General features: G+C 49.4%; 1 protein-coding gene across 14 annotated transcripts in view; it reads right to left on the bottom strand.

Annotated features, from left to right (window-relative positions):
• MTF2 (metal response element binding transcription factor 2) overlaps positions 1–25,700 on the bottom strand; it is a 1,089,527-nt gene that overhangs the window by 577,450 nt on the left and 486,377 nt on the right. For all 14 annotated transcript variants that reach the window (XM_069641820.1, XM_069641817.1, XM_069641821.1 and 11 more), the window contains one exon: positions 2,577–2,645. In XM_069641820.1, the coding sequence (XP_069497921.1) occupies positions 2,577–2,645 (69 nt within the window). The remainder of the gene's footprint in view (positions 1–2,576; positions 2,646–25,700) is intronic.

Genomic DNA, 25,700 nt, shown 5'->3' with positions numbered 1-25,700 from the left:
TCTACTTAGTTGCTATGAAGTTATGTTTTCTCTATATGAGCATATGAAAACTAATATGTACTAGTGTGTTAATATTTTTTTAATATTGGATTATTAATTTCTTCTCCAGAGAACTATTATGTGCAAGAAAAAAGATTATGCCCCTGATGAAGAGTGAAAACAATACTCACACCGCGTTGGGCCAGACCAAGACTTTGTCAAAATTTGAATAAATATTTGTTTTAGATGAACATATCAATTGTCAAATACTAATTGGATCCTCTCAGTGAATAGAAGATTACATAATACTAAGAACCACTTGGTAAACTAAAAGGATCTCTCTGTATTTCTTGGTTAGCAATACATTTATATCCTAATAATTACATACAGGCTTTGGCCGTCTTAATAGTGTGCAGGGGACGCGGGTTTCCTTAATTAGGAAACCTTTTTCCTCAGTTTAGGGTACTTAGCCTGATACAATGCCCACAGGGATTTCGTTATCTGGAATCCCCGGTATTTTATTTTCTCCGTTGACCATTTAAACGGGGAACGTCATTGTGCTTCTCCCAGGGCCTCTTGCAGTAACCTGAGGTTTAACACCTCCGATATATACGCATTAATTTTTAGCAGTGACACCACCCCAAAAGGCGTCAATTCCGAGGCCACCGCCTCGCGAGAAGCCGCTAGTACTGTGAGGGCCAGAAGCATGTCATCAGCAAATGCCATTGTTTTATGAACCGCCACCCGAAATGAACCCCCTTAACCGCTGGAGCCTCTCACAGGCACTGTAGAAAGTATTCTAGGAAGACTGCATAAAGTAAAGGAGATAGTGGGCAATCTTGCTTGGTTCCCCTCTCAAGGTGGATGGGAGATGAGAACTGTCCGTTGATAGATTAGCGCTGTGTAGGATTTTTGTAGTTGGCCTGCACTCAGAGATCGTTCCCCTAACCCCATGACGTGCCGTGGTGAGAAAGAGAAAGGACAATTCCACATGGTCGAATGCTTTTTGAGCCCCTAAGGCGAGCAAGACCGCTGGGATCCCCTGATTTCTGACCTTCTCCACCAGATGACCGACCCGCTAAATGTTATCGAACATATGACAGGACTTGATGAACCCTGACTGATCGGGGTGATTAAGAGCCGGAAGCCAGCCCTCGAGTCTAGCTGCCAGGATTTTTGTATAAATCTTGGCGTCAATATTTATGAAAGCTAATGGGCGGAAGGAGCCACAGCTCGTTGGATCTTTACCCAGCTTCGGCAATACCACTAGTTCAGCCTGATCCATGGATTTCATGATGCCCCCCGTCACCTCATAGGAATTATACAATTGCGCTAAGTGCAGGGCAAGGGATGATCGATATTTCTTGTAAAAGGCCACTGACACCAGCGGGACCTGAGCCTTATTGGTGGGTAGTTTCCCCGATTGCTGCATGAACCTCCTCTTCTGTGATATCCCCTTCTAATATTTCTTGGTCTTCCTCTACGAGGGTCTGCAGTTCTAATGCATTCAGGTATGCCTTTTATGGACACCACATAACTACCTGGAGGGTTCACCCAAGTCAATCCTAAGTTAAGGGAAGTACAAACAAGTTGGTTGAGGACGAATAAAGGAAAATTCCCCACTGTAAAAAGACAGTTGGACTTTATATGAAGAACTTCACTATTATTGAGAAATGTTTTGGGGAAAGTGAACACTTATGTCTGGTGATCTCTTATGTACTTTAAACCAGTATGCTTATTTGGAGACATATCCAAGCAACTTTGGTCCAGGTGAAGCTCATGCCTGATGCACATGCTCAACTTTTCTTTTTTTTTTTTTTTTAAAGTGGCAGGGCGAGGTATGAAGTAGGTTTTGGACAGAGGACGGACATTTGCTTTGGATGACAGACGAGCATACCTATTTAGTTTGGTAGGTAGGGAACGTCCTCTTAGAGATGGGCACTTTTTCGTTTTGAATAAACACCCTTAAAATGTCCTCTACGAGTCTGACTTCTCTGTTACTGCAGACCTTATGTTGCCACCTTATCGTTGAGCACGGATAGGAGGCAGGTCCTTTTCTGTGGCTGCTGCCAGTGCATGGAACAAACTTCCATTAGTAAATTAATCATCTTGCCTTCAGGAAAGCGATGGACATTTCTTTTCTGAAAAGGGTCTTGTATCCCTTCTGTTTGTTCTTCCTCATTGAACTCCCCCGCCCCCTCAAATGCCCTGGGGCGAATGTTTGCGCTCTACAAATTTCATTAACATAACATAACTCCTTCCTTCTGGTCTGCCACACATGGTCATATACTTGGGCAAGTAATGATTTTTAATTAATAACAAATATCTATTTCAGATGAGAATTAATAGTTTTGATACCTTCTGAAGAAAAATTTAAAAATGTATGATGCATTCATTCATGCATTCGCTAAATTACCTCGCCAATTTATAAAGCAGATGTAAAAATACTATTTCAACTGGAACATTAATTAAGCCAGTATTTTTCTTTCAATATTCCAAATGGCACCAAAAGATATAGGTAAGGACCAAAGGGACATTGGACAATAAATAAGGTATTGGTGCATGCGAAAAATGTAAGTATTTGAAAGACTTCTTACCATCTTAAAGGTAGACGTTTGAGGTATTCTGGTCCCAAATTGCAGACTGAACAAATGAATGTATAGAATCTATAAGAAAATAAACGTTATTTATTCTATAATTCTATCACATAATGAGCACATACTGCTATTTAAAAATGTTTGAGGATTGCAAATAACGGATTTGAAAATCAGCTTTCTATGCCAATTCTATTGTGAGTTTTCCAAAAAAGCCTGGCTGTCACAGATGAGTACAATTGCTAATTGTCCATCAGTATCACTGCCAGGCTAACAATTATTGATATCAATGTTAAACTGATGATGGCAGTAACATAACGATTTACTATACATGTGACTACATTGTACCGTTTTAGACAGCACCGCTGTCCCCAAGAAACTTACTGAACACAATTTCAATTATAGTTTGTATCCATTACAAAAAATGATATTTGTACATATGTGGTAGATAGTATTTAATAGCAGCACTACAACAAACAAAAGCACCAACAATAGTATCTCAGTGTCCAACAATGTAAACACGTAAATTATGGCAATCACCAATGCCAACACTCAAGCAATCCCAGTATTTGAGAGATTTTATATTCGGATTGTGCACCAATTTGAAATGAGTCAATACAATCATTAAAGTAACTCACCATAGTGAGTAGAGTACTCTTAGTCCACAGTCCCCTTTACTCCATCCTTGTGGGAGTCCCCCAACATGGGGACGGTACCAGAACCTTCGGCAGCAAAGAAATTGAGCTTAGCCTTTAAATTTAGTATAACTTGTGGAGGTGCAGCCTCAGCCGTGGAAACACTGCCCTCCCACTACCACCAAGTCCCCGCCCTCTGACACCTCACCTCAGTCCTCTTAGAAAAACAGATATCTGGCTACTCTTAGTACATATTAGCCCATGGTATACAAGCAGGGGCAGGTGGGTGGAACTTATGGAGGAAAGGGGGCTAGGAGTACTCTAACTTTAATTACTTGTACGTCCCGTCCCCTTTCCTCCATCCTTGGGGGTGACTCCACTGAACAAGAACATAGGGTGGATGTGATCACCTGCCATATCTAGGACAAAGTAAAAAGGTTGTTCACAACCACCTGGCCAAACTCTGCATCGCGGCTGGAGCTGGTGTCCAGTGAGTAATGCTTACAATAGACTAACGGAGCAGCCCAAGTACCCACCTTGCTGATGACGTCCGAAGAAGCAGGTCTCTGAAATGTGGTGGCCTTGGCTCTGACCGTATGGGTATAAATCCCTCCAGGAACAGATTTGCCCATGGCCATGTACGACTTTGAGATGGCAAGAACCACCCAATTGGCGATGCAATCCCTTGAAGCCTGAGAGCTGAGGGAGTTGTCCACGAAAGTCATGATCAATGCCTCGTACTTCCTGAAGGATTTCCACAGAGATGCATCTTGAGGACCCTCTTGAAATCCAAGGAATGCAGGACCCCCCTTTGCCTCCAACTATGGGTTCAGGAAGCACACCAGCAGGCAGATCACTTGATTCAGGTGAAATGGACGACCACCATGAGCAAGTTTGGGAGTGCACAAGATGACCTTGTCATGAAACGTGGTAAAAAGTTTGCACAAGGACAATGCCTGCAGCTCACTAACCCTGCACGTAGAGGTGAGAGCCACCAGTAAAACGGTCTGTAGTGTCAACAAGCAGATGTCCACGGAGGACATCAGCTCAAAAGGCCTGCGCTGCAAGAACCACATTGAGCTCTCCAGAACAGGTGCATCCTACGAACTGGCGAAAAAGCCTAGTCAACCCCTTAAGGTGGCCCTTAACTACTGGGTTGCCCACAGAAAGCACATGCTCAAGGGAATTCCTATAAGCCACAATGGCCACCAAATAAGTGTGCCATGTATCCACCTGAACTCCACACCAAGCCAGGAGGGCTGATCAAGCCAGTGTGTCATCCAGAGAACAGGTGGCAGGGTGCGTGCCCTTGTCACAAGCCCAATGGCAGAACCCATTTCATTTACTCTTCTACTGGGACAGCGTCGAGGGCCTCCTGGCCTGCTGAATATCCCAGTTGTCACAGGAAACTTGAACATGTTGAAGCCTCAGCTGGTCAGGAACCAGGCCACCAGCACCAGCTTTGCCGGATCCGGATGTTCCACCACCCGCCCTGCTGCTTCAGCATTCTCCTGCTGAAGATCAAAAGGTAGATGGGACCCTGGGAGCACAACTGCAGCAGATCTGAAAACCAGGGTCTTGAAGGCCAAAGGGGAGCAATCAGAATAAGCAGATTGATATGCAGGAGGGCTTTTGTCTTGAACCAAGCCCCATGAATCGCATTGTTAGGCAGAATCCTGTGCAGTTCCCTTGGGGAACACTGCAAGACGATTAAGACTACAGGAGTAAGCAGTAAACCCCAATTGGTAGCAGTCTGCACCACCCAGATTTACCTGGTAGCTGTGGCTGAGCAGTCAGACTTCTCTCAAGAAGGGTAAGGCAGTATATAGAGTATACACAATAGGGCCGAAAACACAGTGGAACAAGCAAACACTGACCAGAGCTTTGTATCAAAAGTACATAATTATTTATTTAACAGACACATTAGAAAATGCACTAGCACTATAAGTCAAAGCAAGTTCAAAACACAATCAGAAAAGTATTTACACCTCCCCTAGCAAGTACTAGACAAGTCTAAGTTAAAACACCAAGGGAGAGAAAAAGGCAGAGCATAAAAATAAAACGTCCAAAGCAAGTCAGTGAAGGCAGTATACACTGTAGAACCAAAGTTCATAGGCCAGGCCCACTTTAAATGGAGCAAAGCGAAATGTGCCCAGGATCACACGGTTTAAAATGCACTAAAAGTCTTTGCAGAGTGTTCAAAAGAGGATGGGGTGATTCGAGAAGTAAAGTTAGAAGGTCTGGAGCCAACCCAGTTGGAAAGCCAAGGATTTAAGGGTCACCTTTAGCAATCCGAAGAAAGGGAGGCCAGGTGGAACACAGTACCTTAAAGAGAGGAAGCTCCAGCGGCAGCAGTTTTTCCTGGCAATGGATGCAAGTCATGGTTCCGACCAGGGGAAGAGAAGATCTCGTCGAGGAGGAAACTTTTAGTCTTTGAACTCCGCGGTTGGTCTCTTCCCTGGGCAGTGCGTCGGTAAAAGGTACGTTCCTTTTATTCGCGGTCAAAGTGGTGAAGCTTGGCTTTCCGGTCGCCGGGGTGCTTGGCACGGGCGAGTCGACCAAGAGACGTCTTTGGAAGGCGAAGTGGCGAACTGGTTGATCCCACCAGCTGAGAGGGAGAAGACTTCAACAAAAGATCTCCTCTTGTCGTCGGGAAAATAGTGAGGTCGTTGCAGCAGGGCTCCACCGGTGGTGTCATTGTTGCAGATGGCTCAGCTTCTTCCCTCTTCGGATTCTTAGGTCCTGTGGCGACTTCAAGTTCCAGTCCCAAAGGCCCTGCTTTTATACAGAAAAACCCCCATTCAACAGCCTAGCTGTCACTCAAACATCTAAGTGGTGAGCCGAGCGGCTCACCACTGGGCCAATCAGAATAGAGTGCGACTTGGGTTGCTAAGGCAACGCAGTCCAGGGTGCCAATTGCCCTCCCCACACATCCTGTGAAACCCAGACAGAGTGGCACCATTTGGAGAGCTTCTGTGGAGAAGCGCGCCAAAAAGTGGAACAAAGGGCTCGGCCTTGGTCAGAGTTACAGAGACGAACACGAACGCCATTTTAGAAGAGCGTTCTGGCAAAAAGACCCAACCGTGGATTTAATATTAAATAAATAAACCGGCAGTATCTTTAACATTGCACCAAAAAGTGGTGCGTTTAAAATCAATGGGAAAATCTCATAGGAAATATTCCGGTGGAATATTTTGCGTGGTAAACACTGCCACCAGCCAGAAACTCGACAAGGGGGGACTGGACAGTGCCCCCTTGAAAACAGACCCAGGGGCAACATAATTAACCCCTTCCAGTATTTCCACAATATGATGGTTTGTGCTGTTTTTGTTCACAATTTAGGACTAGTAAAGTCAATGGTGACTTTACATGCCCTGGGAGACAGTCAGTCCCAGGGTATGGCGTCTATGTTTGGGGGTCACTATGACACCCCTGTGTTACTGCACTGAGGGTGCTGTGTAACACATACACAAAAAATAGATGATACCCTATGGAGTAAAAGACCCCATAGCCCATAAGCACACAAAGTCAAAGACATACCTCAAATCATGCCTAAGAGTGGGAGGAAAAGAGTTTCACTCTTAGCAGGAGAAAACAAAAAAAACCCAAAAATCTAGCAAAGCTGCTGGGGGACTCACAAAGTTTGGGAAATTACCCTTATAAGAGAATTCATCCTTAACACACAGCCCTCCATAGTAGCCCCCAAAGCCTGAAAGAGCGGAGTCCGTCACCAACAGGGTAGGCTCTGGTCGGGTGAGGGGTGGGGGCGGCCCCCACGGAAACATTGCCATCTAGAAGTCACCAGCGAAGATCGAGCAGTAGTGAACAAGTTACTTACCTGTAACTGTTGTTCTCCAGCTGGAGTCACATGCTCATGAAAATTCCCCATCGTCAGGCTGGGGATCCTCAGTAAAAGAAAAACCCAGTTTCAGTTTCACTTCTGAACTGTCTTTCTCCTAACGACCAATCACTGGTCTCTGGGTCATACTGCCCCCAGCCAATGACTGCCCTCTCCGTAAGCCCCTCCTCTGGCAGCCATCTTCAGATTTGGTAGCACGTAAAGGGGCAATAGGACCAAGTAGAGAGCCGCAGAAGGGCAGGCGGGATGGTTTGCATGTGAATCCATGCCAGACCCATGCAGGAGACCAACAGTTACAAGTAACTAACGTGTTCCTTCTCCAGCATGGGGTCTGGCATGGATTCACATGCTCATGAATAAAGAATACATAGCAGCACACATGCAAAACCACAAGAGGTGGCAAGGCTCAACATAAGCATCTCTTACCTCTTATTCAGGCTTGCCTTCAAGCAAACAGGTTGCACAGCACTGCTTGGCCAACTCTGGACTCCTCCCTGGAATCCCGGTCTACGCAGTAGAACCTCGTGAAGGTGTGCGTTGATCTCCGTGTAGCAGACCTGCAGATGTCCAGCAGGGCGCACACCAGACAGGAACACTGTTGTAGCAGTGATTGCCCTGGTTGAACGGGCTCTCGGACGGCCAGGCAGCAGTCGGTTTGTCAACCACCGACAGTGGATGATACACCGGAGAGCCATCTGGAAATGGAAGCCTTGGAGAGGGCCTTCCCACGGTTCACAGGACCAAAGTTCACGAGTTGAGAAGCCTTCCGGAAACTCTTCGTGCGGGCCACAAAACTTCAGCGCTCTAGCCACATCCAGCGAGTTCAAAGTCCTTTCAGCTGGCGACGAAGGTGCCAGGAAAAACTCAGGCAACACTAAAGGCTCGTTTAGATGAAAGTCCGACGGCACCTAGGGCATGAAGGAGGGGTGTGTCCTCAGCACCACCCTCGCTGAAAGTCAGATGAGGTGGTTTACAGGAGAGCACATGGATCTCACCCACCCATCGTGCAGAGGTGATGGCCGCGAGAAAAGCGGTTTTCTACGACAGAAACTAGAGTGAATGCATAAGCTCAAACGGGGGTCCCATGAGCCTAGTAAGTACCACGTTAAGCTTCACCGGCGGAATAGTCCCTTGAATTCCTTGACCAACCGGTGTGACCACAAAGAGGGTCGTCCTGGGGTCTGGTGTAGCGGGAGATAGCCACCAGATGAACCTTGATGGAGGCGTGAGCCAGCCCCAATTTGGCCAATGACAGCAAATTCGGAAGCACCTGAGGGGGCTTTGACCATCAGAGGGTCAATTTTCTGAAAACGGCACAAAATAGCAAATCTCAGTTCATAAGTAGACTATGCTCTAGCCTTGATGAGAACTTCCTAGCAGTCCGCTGGGAGATCGTGGCCACCAAATTCTAGCACTGCAGGAGCCAAGCCTTCAGGGACCCTGGACCGTGGTGAAGAATGGCTCCTCCTTCCCTGGTGAAAAGATCTGCGACCACTGGCAGCTTGACAGGTGGGGACGCAGACATGCTGAGAAGGTCTGGTTACCAGATCTGCCTCGGCCACGCCGAGGGGCACCGAGTTGACCGATGACTCTAAATAGCAACAGAGGCAAAGCATACAGAAAGAAGCCTTCCCAACGAAATGAGAATGCATCCCCCATGATCCCCCGCTGGGGGGGAACGTGCTGGCAAACCTCCAGCACTTGGTGTTCGTCGTCGCAAACAAGTCGATCTGGGGATTACCCCATTTGAGGAACAGGTTATCCACTAGGTCCTGCCGAAGTTCCCACTCGTGGCAAGATGGAAGCGCCTTGCTCAGAGAGTCGGCGACCGGGTTCTTTACCCCTGCCAGATGAAACGGAATGAGATACATTCACTGGGTGGCAGCCCAGTGCCATAAATCCTGCGCCTCATTGTAGAGCGCTGGGTATCTGGTTCCCCCGTTTCCTGATGTAAAACATTGTGGTGGCATTGTCTGTGAAGACCCGCACCACCTTGCCCTTGAAAGATGGCAGGAACAAATTTGAGGGCCCAAAATACCACCTGTAGCTGCAGAACATTGATGTGCAACGTCTTCTCCGCCAGCAGCCATAGGGCTCTTGCGTGAAGACTTCCGGTGTGGGCTCCCTATCCTTCCAGGGAAGCGTCCGCCGTGACAGTCTCCTGGTGTGGTGGGGCCTGGAAATCTGCACCTCCGGTCAGATGTGAGCGCACACTTCACCATCTTATCGCCCGACGGAACCCCTAGTCGAGCTCGAACTTGTCCTGGAAGCTTCAGGACACCTAAATCCAGCGGGCGTCGACAAATTCCTGCACAGGGCACATCCGTAACCTGCAGAGTCAGATGAGATAAATGCATGAACATCATGCCGAGCAGAGACTTTATGGCCCTCACTGTGGCGATCTTCAGAGCTAGCAGCCGTTGCACCTTGCCCAGGATGACTGCTACTCTCTCCTCTGACGGTGACACCAGGCATGACACCGTGCTGAGCCGGCACGTCCTGCGATGGAATCAAGTAGGACTTTGCATAATTTCCTGAGAACCCTAGATCCGTCCGTAGGTGGACAGTCCTCACTGTGTGGTCGACAGCGATGTCCCTTGAACTAGTCCGGATGAGCCAGTCCAAGTACGGGTAGACGTGAATCCCTTACAGTCGTAAATGGGCCACCACCGGCACCAGGCATTTGGTGAAGACTGCAGCCCGAAGGGAAGGGCCTTGAACTGGTAATGTTTCCCCATATCGCCACCCTGCTCCTGGATGGTCTGAAAGTAGACCTGCTCCCCCTCTTCAGCCAAGGAGATATCCGTGCCCAGGAGGACTTCAACGCCCCCCCCCCCTCCCAGAGGGTCGGTCTCGGAAAGAGATGACCACCCTTCTCTTCTCCAGGGTCTTCTCAATGGGCAGGAATGAAGACTCCCTCCTAGCAGGGAGGGACACACTTGCCTTCGGGGGGAGCGCCCTGTGGGTGCACCCCCACGGCCTTGCAATTTTAAAATGGTTGGCTGCTCTTTAAAATTGAGTTGATCATCATCTGGTCGTCTACAGGTGACTATACTCTTTGTGGAGGAGTAGAAGGGGGATCCAGAAAGAGGACATCCGGGTCAGCAGTATGTGTTGGTGTAAGCCAAGGACCCTGGCCCTCCATCTGATCCCAGTCTGGGTCCTGACCTCCTGGGTTGGGTCACCTGGGACATAAAAGATGTCCCTGTGCAGAGGTGGGGAGTGTCCGGAATTTGCAGGGGATGGGGCAAGAGTCCACTTCCCTAGGTATCTTGGGCATAATATATACGTCTGAAAAATCAATTAACTGGGACATTTTGTCCATGTATTGTTCAAACCTTTAACTAGTCGATAGAGTGGAAAATGAATGGTCAGGAGGGAAGGGCTGCCCAGAAAGGGAAGATTTTCGTAATAATGGTTTAGAGAGAGGCTGGGGGTCATCAGAATAGGCCTCTTGACAAGAGGGGAAGCCCTTGTACTCCTTGGCTGCCAAAATAATTTCCGAAAGGCTTTGGCGACTGTATAGAGGGTCTCTATGCACCTGAAAGCGCAGTCGTGGTCGGTGGGTTGACCACAGGATTGTTTGGGGGGGCTGGGGAGGAACGCCCGTTCCAGAAGTGTGTCCAGTCGCATGTCGCAAATGTGGTTGCGTGGAGGGCGAACCGCAAGGTTCGCCAGTCTGGTGAGCGTCCAGCGCTTAGACGACTCCGATGAAGAGGCCTTAGGGGTTGTGCGAGTTCTTGTCGCTGGGGTGCGATCTCCACATAACAGTGCTGGCGGCCTGCCTGTCGAGGCCAGGCATCTGGGAGCATGCAGGCTCCGCTTAGAGGTTGATGGCATCCAATTCGGAGCCATGGCTGCAACGGATTCCTCGTCCGAAGCGACGGCGCCGACAGGGGAAAGGTCTTGGTCTGGAGAGCATAGGCCACACACGGTTTAGTCCCCCTGTCTTTCAACGTCTTTGGTTGAAAGAGTTTACAGGCCTTGCAAGAGCGCTCGTCATGGTCACCAGGAAGACACTGATTGCATCAGCGATGGCTGTATTCTCAAGGAAATTTTCCATTGCAGGACAGGCAGAATTTAAAAGGAATCCTCTCCATAGCAATGGTTAACGGTAGCCAGACCAAGAAGCGAAAGAGGGGTGAAGGAAATACATTCTCAGAGAGAAATCGAAACCCAGGTCCCCCCTCTCCCTACTGTAAGGGCCAGGCCAGAGGGCTGAGGACACGCGGTTGACTGTCATCAAGCAAGTCAGTGTCACCGAGCAGTTGCAGATTTCTTCGGCGTCGTGAAGGATGTTGAAGCAGACTAGACGACCAAGTCCGTGGAAACAAATTTAGCAATATAAAAAACTTAGGAGCTCCACATAAGGGACCAAAAAACAATTTGGTGGGACCTCGATGTGCGAGGGATTTTGGGTACACGGGACAGTGTTACAGTCACACCCATGCCGACGTCCCTTTCGATCTTCAAAAGAAAAATGCATTACTCCGCGATTTCCACTAGATGTCGGATAGATGTTAGGCTCTGTAAATATATCCCATGGGGTGGGTCGATTTTCAAATTAATACTATAGGCCCCCCCCCTCCCTCTGGCATTGGTCAATGGTTTGCAAGTTTCTTATTATTTTTCCTTTGTGCTAGCCGTTAAGTGACCAATTATATCTTTAGAGTTGTGGCCATTTTTGCAATTAGCTGTACCTCTACATTATGGGTTGAATATCTTTTTCACTGGGCTCATCTGGTTTTTAGGTTGTACTTTTATCATGCTTTATGTTTTATGTTGTATAATTGTGTATTTGTTGTTGGTCTGTAAGCGCCATCATGCCTGAGGGTCCATTGTGCATGATACAAATAAATGAAAAAAAAAGAAATGAAAATTACAATGCACAGCATGTGATTCAAATGCAGATCCACAAGCATCAGAAGGATCTTTACTCTCCAAATAAAAATGTCACGCAAAAGATAAAAGTTGAGAGCTTCCTCGAGATCCTAAAGGAATGGGTATCAGCATTCGTGGCATCCCACGCCAAATACTCATGGTATGATTTGAGAATCCCTCATAAGGCGGTGAACCTCTCCTTAAATAAAAGGTATATGTATACAGAATAGAATTATGAAAGCTGACTGGTGAAAACCTGCCCTCTGAGGCCTACATTTCTAAATCCAAGAAATTGGATTGGGTCAGAAATATAAAATGGGTTATTTATGACAAGCAAATAGGCTGGTAGATGACTATTTAGTCATTTGTATAGCGCACCTAACCCGTGGGAATCTCAGCGCTGAAACATGATCAAAGGCAAACTGGCCAAAGATTCCTGAAAAGAGGAGACGACAATGAAGATCTATAGCATGCTTATTGGGGAAAACGACTGGATATATTTCATAGCAAAAGAATTTGGTCCACCTGAATATATCAAATTTGAGGAAACCCAAATATGTATAAATCGTGATGAAATCAAGATCTCAGATTTACTAGTTAATGTCATTATATATTAGCAAAACCCCTAAAATGTATATTCAACAAAAGAATAAGTTACTTACCCCTGGTAACGTTCTTCCGATTGGATGTTCCTCTCACGTATTCCTCATCTTTGATTTTTGATATCCAGCTTCAGCTGCTTCTGAAAACAAATTCACCAGAGGGCGCTGTGTGTCGATGCAGTAGACACGATGTCCTGCGAGGGCCTCCGTTCCGAGGTTGATGTCCTCTAAGGCATATATAGCACATGCAGTGCCCGTTGGCTTCAATTTATTCCTACAGTAGAAACTACCCGCATAACTACGGGTTGGACCGTAGTAAGCTTTGAAGGAGAGAAAGCTGTAATAGCTTGGGAAATGCTACTGTGGGGTAGGCTGCGAGGGCGATGATGAACATCCAGTCGAAAGACTGTTACCAAGGGTAAGTAACTTGTTCTTCGAATGGATTGTGTCCTTCCAGGTATTCCTCATCTTTAATAGACTCACAAAGCATTGTGTTTTGGTGGAGGGAGTAAGAAGTTAGCTATGAATGGTTTCCATGACAGAGAGAAGACTCAAGGCAGTAATGATTTGTGAAAGTGTGTATAGTAGAACAAGTAGCTGCCTCACAAAGGTTTGTGATCTGGACACCCCTTTGTAGAGCAGTAGAGGTAGCCATGCCCCTGGTGGAATGGGCCCTTAGGCCTTCTGGAGGATCATTGACTGCCAGCCGGTAACATTCTGCAATTGCCAAAATGGTCCATCTGGATAAGGACTGCTTTGTCACAGCCAAACCCACTTTGTGATCTGTAAAGCCTATAAAAAGCTGCTCCTCTATGCAAAGTTTGTATAATCTAGAGCTATAGAAGCTTAAAGCTCGAACATGGATCCCATCTGTGTTAGCTCTCCTCTTTGCCATGAAGAGGTGGAGGATAAAAAGTGGGAAATATAATTTTCTGTCCCACATGAAAATCTGAAATGATTTTAGGTAAGAATGAAGGCCTATCCCTCAGAACAACCTTATCCTTGTGGAAAATAGTAAAGGGTAGCTTGGATGATCGTGCCTGCAATTCCTCACTCTACGGGCTGAAGTTAATGCTATCAATAGAATGGTTTTAAAAGTTAGCAACCCTGTTGGGAATGAATGTAGAGTTTCAGAAGGTGCACACATAAGAAATGTTAATACCAGATTAAGGTCGCAAACTGGGGAGGGGCGTGGCTTGCCAGCCATGTAAGAGGCTGGGAAACCCTGAAGCTCCCGTGGATCCGACCGTACTTTTAAGATGCCCGCCGGCATAATGGAAGGAAACTGACCAAGGAAACATGACCAATTATATAAAGATGGGCAGCACATGATGGGACCAAATACCTCTAAAATCAAACATCTAGGAGGGAGAATCTGTATGCGAAAAGAAGCTAGATCCCCGCCCAAAATGGCCACTGTGGAACAAAGGGCTAAATTAGATTGCAGCCTTGAGGAAAGAAGAGGAGCGCCAGCACATAGATGGCACAACAAGAAAGTAACAAATCACTGGATGATCTGCGCGATCCGGCGCAACCACACCGAGACCTGCAGAGCTCTTGCGAGGACCGGCACACGAAGATTGCGAGGGGGGGAGACATAGCGCATCCCTGTCGGGTCACGTAATACCAGGGTGGCCCGCGACCCGGAGGAGGCACCCCTGCCGACCCGACTCCCTCCCGGGAAAGCACAGCAGGGGAAGAGGCAGTGATCGCCGGATGAGCTGCGTGAGAGCCCGTAGAAACTGCAGGGGGAGGGGGGAGGGGATTAGCACATCCATGTGGGGCCGCGAAATATCAGGGCAGCCTGCGACCTGGAGGAGGCCCCCCACAGACCAGACACCCCCGCCAAGGAACACCGCGATATCAGAATGGAATGCGGCATAATCCACCAGCTGGGGAGGAGAGTGCTCAGCTAATAAGCTGACCAAATCAGCACCGCAAACAGCACGGAACCTCCCGATGAGAGTACAGGCAGTGGGAATCTGCCAGAGAGCGGACATAACCACTGCAGACTGCAGGGCCGACGTGAACAGCACATTAAAGCCACGTCAGACCCGTGCAACAGAGAGCAGGAAGCTTAAGGGGCACACAACGGAGAGGCCCCAAGTGCAGAAGCTGACACAGGTGAGTGAAACTGCCAGCGCCTGCTAAACGCTATACCCCCCAGGAAAGGTGCCAAAACCTGGACCTGGGTACAACAGGCAGCACACTTTGTAAAAGCACCACCACCCAGCACTAAAGCTCAGCCCACGCACGTACTCTAGAAACTAAACGGAGCGCCCCTGAGCTGGCGCGGGGCTGGGCAGCAGAACAACAGCCCCTGAACAACAAGGGCAAGTACACTAAACACTGGGAGGGCCCCCATAAAACTACAAATGTGAGGAAATAGCCCACCATGGAGTCTGCACTATAAAGGGAGCCCGCTGGAGGTAGGAACAGCCCCTTACCCCAACTCGAGGCACGAGACTAAGAGTCGAATACACCCCCCCCACCGGCACTGTGCTACCCACACTGGGAAGCTGAAGGAACACAGGCAAAGTGGGGGACCCATAACCTAACCGGAGGGGAGATATTGAAAAGGACACACTGGAGAAAGGAGGTACTCTAACAACAGCCGCTACCCCACCCTGAGGGCGTAAGTAGCATTGGCCAAGAGGCCAGGGCAAAGGCCCCACAGAGCAAGGGCCGCTGCAGCAAGACGCCAGTTGGTGGGGCACTGGACCACAGATAAACAAGACAATGCAGCACGCAATCCACGGCCAAAACACTACACACAGCAGAAAACACAATTTCTGGGACGCTGGGCGGAGGAGCCCAGAAGCCATTGTGGAACTGAACCAGAACAGTTAGCACTGCAGAGACCAAGGCCCCTGGTGCCTGAGGCAAATACCCAAGAGGACGCAGCAATGGCATCAAAACTCCCCAAATCAAAGGGAAGCAGCCCACCGTAGAGGAATACACCAGAAGGCTACACCCAACAGAGGGTGCCAGAAATAAGGAAAGAAACCCACAGACAGACACGGAACCAGCGAGCAGCGAATGACACATCCTGGAGGCGATAGCAGATCTAAAGGTCCTGTGGGAGACCAAACTAGAAGCAGCCATTGCAAACCTCAAGACATCACTTGAATTCAAGATTGACGCAGTACAAGTGGATGTCACCCTCTTGCAACAAGACGTTAGAGCAATTGCAGAATGCACTAGCGTGCTGGAGAAAGAAATTCAATCAAACACTACCACCTGCAAGGCGAATGCCGCCGAGATCCATACACTGTGCCAACAAGTAAGCAACTTGGAAAATAGGAGGCCGAAGGACGAGCCCGGAGAAATAATATACGCATCATTGGACTTCCGGAAAGCGAAGAAGGTACAAACCCCACTGAATACTTAGAAACTATGCTGGTGCAAGAAATTGAAGGATGGGCGCTCACCCAAGGATTTGCGGTGGAGAGAGCCCACCGGACGGGGATACGCAGACCGGCGCCAGGTGCCCCGCCACGGCCTATCATTGCCAAAATACTAAACTACTGGGACAGGGAGAGAATCCTAGAATATTTCCGCAAAGGGGGCACAATAAGAAGATCATCCGCAGCAATAACAGCATACCCGGACTACACACTTCAGGTACAAAGACGCCGACTAAACTTTGGAGCCGTAAAGGAGACTGCGGGGAGGCGAATCTCAAATACATGCTGATGTACCCAGCGAAGCTGAACATTTTTCACAAAAACAAGGCATTGTTCTTCGAAACCCCAGAAGCAGCTATGGACTAGCTGGACACACAGAATGGCCCACAGGAGACAGAGGAACGAGGGGGCAGAGTCGGTCTCCAACATGAGGTGCTGCATAGATAATGATATTGGGACTTGAATATAGATTTGTAGAGGTCAGATAGAAGATAGGATATACACGAGGCGGGTGGAAAACACAGCAAACTTGAAGCGGGGGACACAGATCCCAACTCGCACCCCACTAGATAGACTAGTTAGGTTTCCAGTACTACAGCAAACACCTGCAGGGTTCCTAGCACTGAGCAAATCAGAGCAGGACTAGATGCAGGAAGGCCCGAGATCCAGGGATGGATCTGGGCTACAGTTTAAGAACAGAAGGGAGGTGGGGGGGTGGGGGATCAGTGTTGGGGAGTTTGTAGTGGAGACACAAAGGGAGTTCGCGTTGGGATGGAAGGAGGGCGGGCGGGGAGCGTAGCTGTGGAGTTTGTAGCGGCAGTTACAAGGGAACGAGCTGGTAACACCGGAAGTGAAGGACAGTGGAGGAGGGAGGAAGGAGGAAAGAGGAGGGAGGAGACACGGATGATAATGGGAGACCTTAGGATAATAACCTGGAACGTCAGAGGACTCAACAGCTACCTGAAGAGAAATAAGGTAATGATGTACCTGAGGAGGTAAAAAAGTGGACATAGCCTTATTGCAAGAAACCCACCCAACTAAAGAGAAACAAAAGGTGGTAAAGAGGCAGTGGAACGGGATCACCGTGGGAGCTACGTACTCGGCATACGCCTGGGGAGTACTTATCTGGGTGGCGCCTCATGTGCCCTTCCAGATGCTACAGGCTACGGTGGAACCGGATGGGAGAATGGTAGTGATTTGGGGGCAGCTTGAGAATAGAGAACTGAGCATCATAAATACATATGCCCCGAATCAAGATACAGTGGCCTACTTCAAGAAACTGTATAGCAAGATTAGTCCCCACATAGGAGGCGCAGTCATATGGGGAGGGGGCTATAATTGTATGCTGAAACCCAAAATAGACAGAACAGAAAACTAGATAAGCCCACCCCCGCAGCGAAAACGTTACATGCCCTGCTGAGAGACTTCAGACTGGAAGATATATGGAGGCAGCAACTCCCAGAAGATGGGAACTACTCACACTATGCTGCCCCACACGACCTGTACACGAGACTGGATTACATGTTGGCCACTCCGGAACTCGCTGGGGAAATGACGGGCTCGGAATATAAAGGCGAGAATACTGTGACCCCACCCCCCTTTTCCTGGCGTGGCGACACCAGCCCCCCAGAGCCAAGATCCGAACATGGAAGCTTAGAGCTGAGGCCCTGAAAGACATTGCATTCCGAGAGGACCGAAGGGAGGAGATAATTGGGTACTTTGAAAATAACACTGGAAGTGTGGAGTCAGAGGGTACCCTATGAGAGGCCTTTAAGGTGGTAGTAAGGGGGGGCATATCCAAATCCAGAGAGCTCCAGGGGGGTATAGTGCTAGAGCTACAAGGGGCTGAAAAGAAATTGGAAGCAATTATGAAAAGAGGGGGCACCTCGCAGGAGGATGCCGGACGAGTGAGCCAATTACAACAGGAGTGTGCTGTGCTCTGGGAGAGATTATGCAACCTGAACTATAAAAAATACATTGAAAGACAACACGCAGGGGGAGACAAACCGGGGAGGCTGCTCGCATGGGTATACAAAAAACGAGACACCAAGATTAGCAATCAGAGAGATAAAGGGAGAAGCAGAAGAAGTCTGGAATACCCAGGAGAGCGTGAACGAGGGATTCCTTAGATTTTACAAACGCCTCTACGAAGATGCAGGAGAAACGGCAGAGCAGAAGACTCAGGAGACGTTGGAAGACATAGAACTGCTTAAATTGAGTGAGGAAGACAGGGAGAACCTGGATGCCCCAATTACATTAGAGGAATTAGAGGCAGCGGTAATACACTTGCCCGCGGGCAAAGCCCCTGGGACAGACGGATTCCCCAGGGAATTTGATAAAACGTATAGACAAGAAGTGCTCCCCCGACTACAGGCAATGCTAAACGAGGCCTTCAAGAAAGGGAGACTGCCAGAATCTCTGAGGGAGGCGATAATTATTCCACTCCTTAAACCCGACAAGCCAAGCACAGACTGCGGGTCGTACAGACCACTATCCATGCTAAACCAGGACAGTACAATTCTCACGTCTGTGCTGGCGAACAGACTTAAACGGGTAATAAACTTGTACACCCCGATCAAACCGGATACGTCCCAGGCAGAAGCATATCCGACAACCACAGGAGACTCCATCACATTATAGAACAGGCAGAGGGCGACCCAAGCAAAATAGCAGTAAACTCGCTACACGCAGTGAAAGCTTTTGAATCTGTGAGGTGGCCTTGGATGATAGCGGCCTTGAAAGAATTACAGGATGGGTCCAGGGTACCTGCGGTGGGTGAAAATGGAGTGTAGCTCCCCAATAGCTAGGGTAAAAAACAGAAGCGATAATCTCAGATAAATAGCAACTCAGCAGAGGCACGAGACAGGGCTGCCCTTGGTCTCCGATACAGTACATCCTTGCCCTAGAACAACTAGCGATCTGAGACAACAGTACGAAGAAATTACCAGTTTACTCACCGTAGTGACCACCTTACTCCTAGTCCATAGTCCCCTTTCCTCCATACTTATGGGACATCTCTCCGTCCTGTGGAACGGGACCGGAGCACTTTGTAAAAAGCATCCACATTTTTCCCAAAATGTGTTCTTCCCCCCCCTTTCTTGCGCGGGGCCAGGCATGCAGCCGTAACCCCGCCCATCTTGGCTCCGCCCCACGCATCGCCCATCAGTCCTTTTCTATCGCCACGTGAAAGACCCATTAGCAATAACAGAGGAACCTTATTAGAGGGGACGGCGGGCGTATGGAGGAAAGGGGACTAGGAGTAAGGTGGTCACTACGGTGAGTAACCTGGTAATACTTCTACGTCCCGTCCCCTTTCCTCCATACTTATGGGAGATTCCCAAGCACTCCTTACAGGAACTACGGGTGGATGGAAATAGACCTCACTAAAACAGGTTCTTCAGCACAGCCTGACCAAACTGAGCGTCAGCCCTTGAGCTCATGTCGAGACAATGCTTACAGAAAGCAGATGGGGAGGCCCAAGTAGCTGCCCTAGCGATGGACTCCCAGGGGACATATTTCTGAAAAGCAACCGCGGCTGCCTTGACCCGCACCAGGTGTGCATGAATGCCCTTAAGAGGTTTCAGCCCTTGGACGGTGAAAGACACTGATGCAGGCGGCGATCCACCGAGAAATAGTTGCCTTAGACGCATGCTTGCCCTGAGGGTTACCGAAGGTCACAAAAAGTTGAGAAGAACTCCTAAGCTCGGAAGTCCTTTCCTAGTAGAACTTAAGAGCTCTTCTGTCATCAAGACAGTGTTGAACCCTCTCAGATTCATATTGAATTCGGTCACAACCTTCGGCAGAAAGGCCGGGTTTGTCCGAAGGACTACCTTGTCCTTGTGAAAGACCAAGAAAGGATGGTCCACCGACAATGCCTGGAGCTCACTCCCTCTCCTTGCTGACATAATGGCGAAAAAGGGCACTTTCCATGACAAGTACATGAGGTCCACAGTAGCCATTGGTTCAAAGGGTTTATGGCACAGCGCCGTCAGGGCCACATTTAGGTCCCACGGCGGGTGCAGATTACAAACCGGAGGATAGAGGCGTGTCAAGCCAGCAAAATGCCTCTTCACCACTGGGTTAGTCAGGGAACAAGAACACTGGTCTGTAGAAAGATAAGTAGAAACCGCTGAGAGATAAGTCCTGCATGACAGAACATGAACCCCTGACTCTGCTAGGGAGGATACGAAGGACAGCACTGTGTCAACCGTGGCCACCCTTCGATCCAACTTCTTCTCCAAACACTAATGACAGAACCTGAGCCATTTACTCTTGTACTGAGATCTGGTCGAGGGTTTCCTGGCTGCCTGGATAATACGCATGTTATCCGGAGACAAATTCAGATGCTCAAAAGACTTGAACTCAGGCACCATGCCGCCAAGCTGAGCGATTGAGGGGAGGGGTGCCACAGCTGCTGTTCCCCTTGGTTAAGAAGATCGGAGTTACTGGTAACCTGATCGGCGGATACACCGACAGGTGTTGAAGCTCTGAGAACTAAAACCTGGCCGGCCACCATGGGGCTCTGAGTAGAAGGGAACGGTTCACCGAATTCTTCAACTTCCAAATTGCCCTGTGAACTAGAGGCGGGAAGGCGTAAGCTCTCATGTTGTGCCATGGAATCTCGAGAGCATACCACAGAGAAGAGGCACCCAGCCCCCCTCTGGAGGCATACCGAGGAAGCTTCTTGTTTACTGCTGTAGCGAAGAGGTCCACCTCCGGTGTGCCCCAATGCGAGAAAATCCATGAGAGGACCTCCACCTACAACTTCCACTCGTAGCTGACCACTGTCCGCCGGCTGAGAGCATCCGCTGTGACATTCAGCTGGCCCGGGATGTGTACTGCAAGCAGCCAGACACCATGAAGCACGGCCCACTCCCATATCTGGATAGACAGGTCCACGAGGAAGGGAGACTTTGTTCCCCCTTGCTTGTTGATGTAATACATTGACACCACATTGTCCGTGCGTATGCGGACCACCTTGTTGGCAATGAGCGGTCTGAACGCCTTGAGCGCCAGAAAGATCGCCAGAATCTCCAAATGATTTATGTGCTGGAGCTTGTCCTGAGGCGACCAGAGGTCCGAGACCTGAAGAAGATTTAACATCGCACCCCACCCCAGAAGGGAGGAGTCCGTTGTGATAGTCACTGTGGGGGCTGGGTCCTGAAAACCCGCACCCACCGACAGGTTGCTGAGAGATGACCACCAGTCCAGATCCACTCATGGAATCCGGAGTCATTATCCGCTTGGAATCCGGGTCCACAGCCTGACGCCAGGAACTCCGAAGAGCCATCTGGGTCCGTCTCATCTTGAGACGAGGAAGAGCCAGCACGTACGAGGCCATGAGGCCCAGAAGCCTCTGGAGCCACCAGGCCGACATGCACGTCCGTTGTTGCCTACGGCGGTTATTCCCCGCAGGGGTATCCACTCTGCGAGATTTGCGGTCGAGGACCACCTAAAGCCAGAGGAAGGTCGACTGTGACAACGGTCTCTGGGTTTTGAAAGGAGCCTTAACCAGGACAGACAATGACTTAGCTGTCTGAGTGCTATCCTTCGTCTTGGCGAGCTCTACATCTGTTGTAGAATGAAAGAGCTCCTTACCATCGAACAGAAGGTCCAACACCTTGTCCTGCACTTCTTTGAAAATTTAGTGGCATGCAGCCACGCCTGCCGTGAGGTATCAACCCCCAGCATAAGACCCCGAGCCGAGGTGTCTACGTGATGAGCCACACAGCCTCCAAGAGATCCTGGCGTCGGATAAGCCACCTTTGAAGTCTTCCAGCTTCTCGACCGGGATAAACTCCTCAAACTCCGACAGACCTTTCCACATCCGCATATTAGCCCCCGCTAATATCAACTCAGCATTGGCCTGCTTGAGCTGCAAGGCTGAGTTGGCAAAGATTTTCCTCCCTAGGGAGTCAAGGAGCTTGTCCTCCTTACCCAGGACCTGAGTAGCCATCGTGGAAGAGGATGCTGCAGGTCTGGATTGCAAAGTGGCCGCAGCCACCACTGTGGAGGGAGGCGGACAAGACGACAGGGCCACTTCTTCCTAAGAATGTAGCCTGTACCTCACATCAATCTTCTTGACAAAAAGTCCTGAGTGTGGCTTTTCCCAGGCTCTTCGGACCTCGGCCAGAACATCTTTCTGCAGGAACAGGCCGGTACGCTCCAAGAGAGACAGGGTGAACGCCCCAGAAAGCACGCCCTCGTGCGGAGCAGGTGCCTCGGGCACCGGAACATCTAAGAAACTCATATCCAGTACCCGGTCATGAAAAGCTCTGATAGAGGGGGGGGGAAGGTCCTCGTTGTCCTGATAGCCTTGAGGGTCATCTGACAGGTCAGGATCCTGCTGAGCCGTGTGAGGCACTGCCTTGTCCACTGGGGACAATGGAGGCAAAGGCGGAAGAGCCGGGGGAGCTACCACGGGCAAGGGAGGCCCCGGCGGAACCACCGGAGGAACAGGTTGAGCCGAAGGCGTAGGTGGACATATCTCCCTGAAAAGCCCTTTGAAATATTTCCTCATGGGGTCGGTGCGCATAAGCGCTTGAAATTTACAAAAAAAGGACCGGAAGCAGTTTCGGAACCCGAGGAGGCCTCTCATGAGGTGGACAAATCCAAGGACGTAGCGGGGAAGGGTGCCACACCGGCCCCTCCACCGACGTATCCACATATATTAAAGGTGCCGCCCCCGCAGGCAACGAAACATTGTGCGGAAGAGGCATCCGGGCGTTCCAATCATAAACCGGCCGGTAAGGATGCGCACAAGGGACCTTAGGTTCACCCAAAGTACCAATCCCTACACCAGAGGCCGATGGTGTAGTTGTATGGGTAGCACCTAAAATGGCCGTCGCGGTCGTGGCAGGAACAGGCGCCATTTTGTCCTCATCTGAGGGGAACTGCGGCACGTGAGGTAGTGAGGCAGGGGTCCCCGTCGATGGATCAGGGGTGTAAATCTTAGCCTTAACATAAGGAACCTCGGCAGAGCCAGTACTATGAGGCCTGGAATGTTTTTGTGACATACCAACCGCCAACTGAGCCTCCGAAGGAAGGACCTCGGCACTGCCGGTAAAAGAAGAACTTTGCTTCTTTGCCCCCTCAACAGGTCTGGTGTCACCACTAGAGTGGGAAAGGTGAGCAACAGCTTTCACCAACAAAGCCTTGACCGGCCTCTCAGAACTGTTGGTAGCTTTAGCCTCTGAACGAGGGACCTCGGACCCAGGCCCGGTAAAAGCCTCATCTGCGCGGGCCTCGAACATCCGTTCGGTAACAAGCCCAGCCAAGGCCTTGGGGCGAACCCCGGTCTTATCTTTGAGGGAAGCCGACAGAGGCCTCAGAGTGAGCTCCGGTAGCCCACGACTCAGTAGAACTGGGTCTACAAACAGCCCCCACAGGAGGGGCCTCGGAGCGTACTCTGGGATTCACAGGCCCCTTACGGAGACCCTCGGAGCAAACTCTGGTAGAATTATTTGGCCCAAAGGGCACCTCAGGGCGAACCCCGGTGACAGAGCGATCCACGCCCATCCCGGCCCAAGAGGAACCCGGATAGATATACCCCGGCCGGGGTGCTCTGAAAAGTAAACAACTTAGCAGGCGTTTCTTCTTCTCGTCGATGAACGCCTGAAAATGTGAAGGAGGAGTTCTTCGGAACACCTCCTCCCACCGCTCCAACGGACGTTGAAGAGTCCGGACCGAAAGGGAGTCACAGTAAAAACAGGAGTCCCAACGGTGAACCGGACCCAAACACTCTAAACAAAGAGGATGGGGATCCACCGTCGCGAAGCGACAGTCACACGAACAATCAGGAAAGTCTAGCTTGAACGACAGACAGACCAGTAAACGAACGCTAGCGAGAGCCAGAGAGGAAAAAAGGGAAGAAAAACCTCTGAGGATGCAAGTGCGTCTGGCCCCGATCGAGCAGAGAAAAGGACTGATGGGCGATGCGCGAGGCGGAGCCAAGATGGGCAGGGTGGAGCCAAGATGGGCGGGGTTACAGGCGTGTGCCGGGCCCCGCGCAAGAAAGAGAGGAAGGACACATTTTTGGAAAAAATTTGGATGCTTTTTACAAAGTGCTCCGGTCCCGTCCCACAGGACGGAGAGATGTCCCATAAGTATGGAGGAAAGGGGACGGGACGTAGGAGTATAGGGGTTTACACTAACAGGGGACCGCACTTGCTATTGTATGCGGATGATATGCTGTTATACCTGCGATACCCAAAGGAAAACTTGCAATACATCCTGGAGGTGATGGAGCGCTATACGACTATCAGGCATAGCGGTGAAGCACAAGAAATTGTGCATGTTCCCCCTGGGGAGGTAAGGAGTCCCACAGGAGAACCTACCTATCCTGCAGATAGCCTGGCAGACCAGAACATTTAGATTCCTAGGGATTAACATATCACACGACCGAAGATGAGCATAAATTTCATACGGAAAGGGCAGTAGAAGGCATCAAGAATAGAATGGGGGTTCTGGGCAAAGCTCACCTAGCTATGGTGGGGAGGCCAGCCTTGCTTAAGATGGTGGTCTTCCCGAGGCTACTACATTTTATCGCAAATATCCCACACGTTACCCAAACGCTTCTTTATTAAACTCCAGAGCTTATGCAGAAGCTTTCTGTGGCATAACTCCAGAAACAGAGTGGCCCTATGGAAATTGCAGAACACGTATGACAAAGGGGGTATAAACTTGCCCAATTTTGAGATATATCACTTAGCAGGGCAGCTACAATAGGTTGCTAGGTGGAGTCGGAAGACGAGACAACAGAATCTAGATTGCTGAGGGGTGAATGTGACCCTTACTTCCTAAAAGAACTGATATAGTTACCCAAATCAGAGATGCACGGGCGATCGAGAATGCTGGAACGGGGCTGGAAGACATGGCACCAAGCGTGTCAAGTTATGGGAAACCCGACCCCATGCTCCCTGCAGGCACCACTTGTGGCGCTACGCGGGCTGGATGAGCAACTGAGGAAAGGGTTCTGCAAACACTGCAAGCCGGTAGGCCTAGCGACCTTGGGAGATATATGGCAAGAGGGGAAGGCACTGGACTTCCAAATGATAGTGGATGAAACTGGGGTACATATGGTGCAATATATCACATATACTAGAATAGTTAAACAGGTGAAGGAAACGTGGTCCGAAACGGCATTAGCAGTGCCGCCTGATATCACCATAGAAATGATGTACGATATCTCGGAGGGAGTCAACCTTACAAAAGGCAAAAAAGTATCCCTTTGGAATACTCCTCTCTCGCATGGTCAAGGGGTGACCACAAATGTTTATATATTAAGGAGACAGGTTCAATGACCTTCACATTTCACTGATCTATATATATGATATATGGTCTAATACATCCCGAACCCTCCCTGTACCTCTAGCCTTGAAAAAAATAGACAAAGTACGTGATGCTAATGCTCGGTATCAAAAAATTGTTTTAATAATGTTTTACACAGATAAAAAACTCCTAAAAATGTTGTGCACGAGTATGACCCAACATCACAAAACATGGTAGATATAAAAGCAATACAATTCACATAAATATAACCACATACAATGGTAAAACACAGTACAAGACACAAATGGTTTTAACACTTCCTATAACCGCCGAGTATAATAACTCAGACCAACACAGATCCCGACATGTTTCAGTTCTTTGTTGCACTAATTGCACAAACTTTCTTCAGAGGAAGAACTTGGATTTTCCTAGTCTCCACCATGCTATCCAGGGCCACACAGAGATTCCAATGT

The sequence above is a fragment of the Ambystoma mexicanum genome, chromosome 1q (assembly GCF_040938575.1).
Source record: "Ambystoma mexicanum isolate Mex_15411 chromosome 1q, UKY_AmexF1_1, whole genome shotgun sequence".
Taxonomy (NCBI): domain Eukaryota; kingdom Metazoa; phylum Chordata; class Amphibia; order Caudata; family Ambystomatidae; genus Ambystoma; species Ambystoma mexicanum.
Note: the sequence above shows the minus strand (reverse complement) of the source record. Positions and strands in the feature narration are given on the sequence as shown.